General features: G+C 52.9%; 3 protein-coding genes across 3 annotated transcripts; all 3 read right to left on the reverse strand.

The window, feature by feature from the left end:
* Positions 1-38: 38 nt before the first annotated feature.
* PHACADRAFT_214572 (uncharacterized protein) lies at positions 39-986 on the reverse strand (the record flags this gene model as incomplete). The annotated part of the gene is made up of 4 exons (XM_007402429.1): positions 645-986; positions 421-590; positions 142-372; positions 39-77 (listed from the first exon to the last, which is right to left on the reverse strand). The coding sequence occupies exons 1-4, from the start codon at positions 856-858 to the stop codon at positions 39-41; spliced, it is 654 nt and encodes a 217-aa protein (XP_007402491.1). The 5' UTR covers positions 859-986.
* Positions 987-1,105: 119 nt separating this feature from the next.
* Positions 1,106-1,834, reverse strand: PHACADRAFT_265957 (uncharacterized protein). The gene is made up of 3 exons (XM_007402430.1): positions 1,570-1,834; positions 1,387-1,519; positions 1,106-1,331 (listed from the first exon to the last, which is right to left on the reverse strand). Exons 1-2 carry the CDS (start codon positions 1,695-1,697, stop codon positions 1,387-1,389), a joined length of 261 nt encoding a protein of 86 aa, XP_007402492.1. The 5' UTR covers positions 1,698-1,834; the 3' UTR covers positions 1,106-1,331.
* A 3,996-nt stretch (positions 1,835-5,830) lies between these two features.
* On the reverse strand, positions 5,831-6,776 carry PHACADRAFT_265959 (uncharacterized protein). The gene is made up of 3 exons (XM_007402431.1): positions 6,162-6,776; positions 5,978-6,098; positions 5,831-5,922 (listed from the first exon to the last, which is right to left on the reverse strand). The coding sequence occupies exons 1-2, from the start codon at positions 6,284-6,286 to the stop codon at positions 5,978-5,980; spliced, it is 246 nt and encodes an 81-aa protein (XP_007402493.1). The 5' UTR covers positions 6,287-6,776; the 3' UTR covers positions 5,831-5,922.

Raw genomic sequence — 6,776 nt, forward strand, 5'->3', positions numbered from 1 at the left:
AGTAAGTGCTGCCCTTGATCTGCTCGACGCGTCCTCCCTTAATTGTGCCGAAATGCAAGACGGTACCGTCTGCAGGGCTAACCTATGAAGCACAAGAGGTATAAGCAAAGGGTATAACGCGCATATATGCTGTTTGCGTACCAGGATAACATCGGCGACTGGTCGTGTGCCATCCTTTAACTTCCGGTAGAAGAAGTCGCCGAGGCTTGCATATTCCTTGAGGTCCTTCTCCACTTCGTCAAGATTGCATCCAAATATCCACGCATAGACCTTGAAGCCTGCAGGGCGGGCCCAGACTGGGAGCTCGAGAGAGTTGACGTATCCCCAAACGCGAGAGACGTTCCGCAGAGGAAGTGCACCCATAACGTGCACCTATAAAGTTCTAAGTATGCATGCAGCCTTAGCAAAACGAATACTTACTGTCCACGGACCCTTCAGCTTCACGACTTCATGGCCCTCCTCGTCAACATAAACCTCCTTCTGGCCTAGCCTTTTGCGATATTGAATAGCAATGAGGAGGAGAGCTCCTACTGCAATGGGAAGAGGGTACCAGGTTGTAGGTGTTTGCTTCCACGCGTTTGCCAGCCTTTCTGTGGTAGGCAGACCTCTGAGACATAGTCGACACGTCATGATCGCGTACTTACGATGGAGCGGCACATCCGGTCCCCCAAACGACTCTGGTGGTGGTATGCCACCCTTGGACGAGTAGAAACGGTGATTTGCCTTGTTCAACAACGTAGTGCCGCTGCGTATGCACCGTCTGATGATGCGAGAGGAAACATTGGTGCCGCTACTGCCGTAGAGACCCGAAGAGAAGCGGTGGCGACCGCTCACGATTTTAGCCTTGATTCCGAGCATTAAGGCATGAGCAGAGCTGGGGTAGGTATCCCGGATTTACTGGTCACAGACGAAGGCTGCGAGCCAGCTTGCAAGGCGGGGCGAGACGGGGTAATTAGCGAAAGAAACACGAGCGAAGAGCAAGGGTCGAGGAGACCTGAGCCCTTCTCGTTGACGCATTTACGTGGTACCGCCGTAATCACGTGCTCCTCTCATCCGCTCTCAAAGCACCGCTTCCAAGCAAGCCGAAATAAAATAAAATAAAATTGTCGCAGCCAGGACGTGGTCCAAAGGACTGCAAGACACCCAACGGCTTGCAAAGCATCCGTGTCGGCGCGACCCAATTTTTGAGGCTGACTGCGACAGCTGAAAGGTATGTGGCGCAAGTTCGGATCACACCGGCGCGGCACTGCGAAAGGAAATCGTTGTTCAACTAGTATCCGCTAGTGTAAAGTTATTAATCAAGAAACCGTCTGAGTGCCGCATTTGTACCACTTGAAATTGCACTGAGCTGAAATTATACGCGTTGAGAGTAACAAGTCACCGTACCTAAAACGTCCACAGGTGGCACACGCCAGTGCTATCAAAGTAGCAGTTACTGTTCTGGCCTGGCGCTGGCAGTCCTGCGCAGGCTGCACAAGGGACTTCTCCGGGATAGCCACAATCGTTATTGCAGTACGAGCTGAGAATCTTGGGTAAGCACTGACATCAAGCGCGACCCAGGCAGCCCACCTTCCGTCGATCTGAGAGCATAATCCGGGGCAGCCGGTAGGGGACGTGCAATTGCACCCTCCGGATTGTGCCGCGCCTTGGGTAGCAAACAAGACGAAAAGCCCTAGAACAAGTGCTGACAGCTGCATGAATTGCGGGATATTCTTCAAGTTCGTGATGTGGATGCAAGACGGCGTGGGGATCTGACTCCTCGTCTCCAATGTATAGCTTCGGGTCTGCGTGTTTATATATGCTCCGTCGATAAAAGTTTGAGCGCCATTACGTTTAGCCCTGCGGCTCCGTTAACATCCCTTCTCCTGACCCTGGATTTCTCTGGGTCAAATGCAGGTTCAACAAATCCTGGTTACATTCTTGTCCCACAATGCCAGTAATCGCCGTCACCACCTGACTTGTGCTCTCTCCGCGCGACGCCAGTACGTGAAATGCAATGCTGATCGGGTTGGTAGGCAGTGGCCTCAGCTCCCCGGTGCACCGGGCTTATGCGCTCGAACACCGTCGCGAACTAATAAGTATTGGAAAGTTTGGTATATATCCAAAGTCAGCTGCAAGGCACACCATCGGAGCTTCTAGAACCTGGACACAATCATAAACTTAGGATTAGAGCCCGACAGCGCTCCTAATTCTTTGACCATGTTTGGCCACCGTAACCCACGCCCGTCGCGAGCCCTCGAAGTACTTGCGCACTCTCAGGCGTGACTGGCGACGCAGACGACACGGTCGAGACCGACCGCGCACTGAGCGGGCCCATGCATGGCCGGACGAAACTCAAATGTAGAATTTCAAACGCAGTCCTTGGCACTCCGCACAAAGACTGCTGATTTAACGCCTGCTGTTGCAAAGCTTATACGGGAGAATGATTTCAATGCGGCAAAATCTTAACAACCATCGCTAGTCCGGAACAGGCCAGGTTGGTCTGCAATAATAATTGAACAAACGCGCACAATCGAACAGGGAAAGGTGGACGCATTTGGAGATGGTCCATGAAGCACTCGCCCTGGTCATAGTAGCCAATGGTTTCTCCGTTAATACCAGCGCAGGCGACGCAAAGGGTCAACTCCTCATTGCCACAAGAATCGAAGCAGTATGGCCCGCAAAACACGACGTCGTCAGCTCCAAAACAGCATACGCTCGGGGGCGGCAATTATTCACTATCCATCGGATAGCCTGTACCATCCGGGACAGCCCGTGGGCGACATGCAGCCGGAACGGGCGAGCTGCGCAACAATTTGACCAGAGAAGGCTGCAACGACGACGCTGAGAAGAATGCTGAGGCGCATGGTGCCCTGATGCCGAATCCTGCGCTCGCATAGGGAGCATCATCGGCCAGACTCGAGCCTTCTGGCCTGAGCCTAGCAAGCCGGTCAGCATTGCTTGGCTAGATGAAGGCTGCAAGGCCTTCCCTTCACCGAGGTACCCTCGCATGAACGGCTACAGCCTGTCAGCGATATCCATCATGAGATGCAAAGAACCGAGAAGTACAATGGGAGCAAGTCCGCCGCTACGCATCTGTGTCAGGCCTGACAGCACTCTAAAGAGGGCAAGGAATAAGACGCAACAGTTCACTTACTACGACAGAGAGCTGGAGACGGAGGATGGTCGCTACCACAGTCAAGAGCCATGGCCGCGGTGTATGAGGGTGGATCCTTGGACGCAGGGGGTAGGGAGCCACACTGAGTGACGGAAACGCCGCTGCGATTAGCTGATAGCGTTTCTGAATCCAAACTACCAGACGCTGAAATTGAAGTAGGTGTGTGTTTGCACCGTCACACGGGACGTGTTGGCTCTGACTCGGATAGACGAAAGGTTATCGACTCTGGAACGTCGGGCAATGACAGTCTTGGTAACCTTCAACTTGAATGCAATACAACAGGCATTAATCAATACTCGACGGGCGGAGACAGTCGATAGCACGGTATTGAACTTGCCGAACGCCGGGATAAGCATGAAGCGTGAGTATAGTCCTATAAGCATTCAATGCACTTGGAAAAGACTCTCTTCAGCGCCTCACCTGCGTAGCTGCAACGTCTGACAGCAATTAGCGGCCATGCATGGGGAGTCTATTCTTCTCGGGGTGTAAAGGAACGTGACGCAATTGCGGATCACGCCGGTGCAAGGTCACAAAAGGAAATCATCGTTCAAAATTTCAGTTCATCGCAACATCCGCTACACGCTGGAAATTATCGGTCGTTTGAGTGCGGCATTCGTGTCACGGGCTTCCTTAAGCCATATAATCTATGCACTCAACTCAGCGATCAACAACAGTCAACTTACTTAATACAATGTCCACAACTGGCACTGGCCACTGGCAGTGTTATCGAAGTAGCAGTTCTTGTTTGAGCCCTGTCCTGCACAAGCTCTGCAAAGGGATTCTTCTCCAGGATCACTGCAATAGCCCTTACAATACGGGCTGAGATACATGAGTAGGTGTCAATCTGGAGGTACTGGCTCAGGGATGACCTACCTTACGCCGATCTGGTCACAGAGACCGGGGCAGCCTGCAGGAGACGTGAATTGAATGCAGTTCTCAGGGACTTGCGCCGCCGCGCCTTGGCAGCAAAATGGGCAAGGATCGCCAGAATAAGTGCTGGTAGATACACGTACTGTAAGGTGGTTACTGAAATGGACCAGCGAACAAGGCCGTTTGGAGAATTTCAGCGCTTGGCTTGGGCCGAGTCAAGGTTGCACGATGATATATAGTACTCTGTCGGAAAAATTAACTTGTGTACTCTGCCATTTCGGCTTTGTGTCAGGCTACCCGCCGAGGGCTTGATGCGTTTCGCTTACGTCCACATCCGATCACGAAACGGCCAGCAACGACCGTCGCCGCCTAGCTCCCGCTGCGCCAAGGCAACCAAGGGGCGCGCACGACAGCTAGCGCCGACATCAACCAGGGTCCCGACACCGCGGTCGTCGCCCAATCATGCCCTAGGACTGCTCGGTCGCTGGTATTTTGAACAAGTGGAAGCGAGTATATAACTAATAATGCACAGGTGGATTCACAGCAGGACTGGTAAGCCTCGAACTCGGCCTGAGTGGCAGGAGGTGGACAGAACAGTATAAGTATAAGGTCTGCAATTGACCCTGCAATGCTCTCAGGCCTTGTGTTCCACTCATTTTCCTTGACATTAGTAAATTTACTAGCCGATCTATCGTTGTTAGGATTTGGGTACGTTACAATAGTAGCGCAATCTGCGTGGAGCCTAAGCGGCCGGCGGACATGTCATGCAAGCGAGTGCGAAGCTCGATTGCGGGAGGCGTGCGCGCGATGCTGAGGATCGTATGGGTGTTATGCAAGATATATTGCGCATCAAAGCCCATTGTTGTACATCTGGCATGTGGTCTGCTTCAGGACAGACGAATCTTATAAGCCAAAAAATAACGCATCATAGTACTTCCAGAAAGGGAAGAGCGTACTCGAAAGCCACCGTCTAGCACGCCAACCCAGTTTTGACATAGTCTTAAGATCAAGGTGTTCAGCGCATGAGTCATGTTACACTGCGAGTAGCTAGCTTCTGACTCTGGTCAGTGTCATCGTCGACTTGGAATGTGTCGCGCCAAGGGCCTTGGCGGTTCCCCCGGGTTGTGCGGAGAGCTAAAAAAGCCACCAGTAGTCAATGTAGTCAGCACCGGAAAGAATATGATCAGAAGGCCCTAAGTGCTCACGCACATCGTCCGGGCTCTTTGCGAGCCCTTTACGCCACTGTATCATGCAGCACTGACTTGAACATTGGTCGCAACGGTCTCTGCAGACTCGTAGAACAGGAATCGGAGGCTACTGAGGACCAAATGAAGGTCAGAAAGCACCGCCTGAAGTCGCCTATGGTTTTCTGAGTCGCGTAGGATGCGGCCGACGTGAGAGCACCAGAGAAAGTACAGAGGCTCAGATAAATCAATTTCTAGGACCCCTAGTACCCCATACCACCGAGCGTAACATGGATCAGGTTGGGCGGTGACTTCACGAGCTGCCAAGTACGCCAGGCTTATATGCTCGAACACCACTGCAGACCATCGAGTATTGGATAGTTTGGTAAACAACGAAGGTCAGCTGCGATGCACACCGTCGCTGAAGCTGCCAGACTAACCTGCACACAGCTGTAAGCTTAGGATGAGGGCTAGGCATCGCTAGCCCTTCCTTAGTTTGCCTTCGGGTGCATAATCTCGCGGCTCACCACTGTCGCAGGCTCCCGACGAACTCTTGAGGCATTGGCTAGACATAACTCAAGACTGAGTGTCTGACGCACACTTCGTCACTTCACATAATGGCTGCATACGGGTATATAGACCATACAGGGAGAACGTCTTCAAGCCGAACAGTAAACAATCGTCATTAAACCGCCAATGCATTAGCTTCGCCTGCGAAGGGGCCTGATTAAACATGCGTAGCTGAAATAAAGAAAGGTCGACACACCTACGGCAGCTTCAGCACACACAGGCCCGAGTCGTAGAAGCAATTCACTCCATCGTTCTGGTCGGTACATGCCTCGCAGGGGCTCATACCCGTGGAGTTACAAAAACCTGCACAGAATGGCCTGTGAAAGCGCAACGTTATGAGACCCGACAAAGTATGCGCCCTGGAAGCAACAACTACTCACTCTCCACCGTCTTGGACACACTGTCCGGGACAGCCCCCAGGCGTCGGGCAGCTAGGGCAGCTCTGCGCAGCGGCATGGGCAACGAATACTGCGACAACGACACCGAGGACAGTTGTGAGACGCATGGCGTTCCAAGCTCGAATATGTAACTATACGCTGTCAGGACATCGCGCGCAACCCTTATATGCGGCTCAGAATCTCTGCAGGACTTTTGCTGCGCTTAGGTCGAAGCCATTATCCGCCGAACCTGGGAAGGGCACCTGAACCCGCAGATCGGTCGGCACTGTTGACTAAACGACCGTCCGGCCTTCCATCGCCGACATCCGAATCGGCTCTGAACATGTTTCGTCGTAAGACGTAAAATGATCAGTGAAATACTTTAGTTCAAGTTCATCACAACTCACCTGCGCCGGGCCTGACGCAGCACACCGACTGGGCGGAAAATGTGATGCAGAGCCCGCAAGCTGACGAAGTAAGAGGGCCGGTGGAAAAGGGCAGCTGCCATCGTCAGAAATTGCAGCTGCAGTTCGAGCGGGCACACGAGAGCGGGTCATCGGGAACGGAGAGCGAAGAACCGCGCTGAGTAGCGAGAATGCTCGACGGACGGAGACAGTC

This window comes from Phanerochaete carnosa (genome assembly GCF_000300595.1).
Source record: "Phanerochaete carnosa HHB-10118-sp unplaced genomic scaffold PHACAscaffold_153, whole genome shotgun sequence".
Lineage (NCBI taxonomy): Eukaryota > Fungi > Basidiomycota > Agaricomycetes > Polyporales > Phanerochaetaceae > Phanerochaete > Phanerochaete carnosa.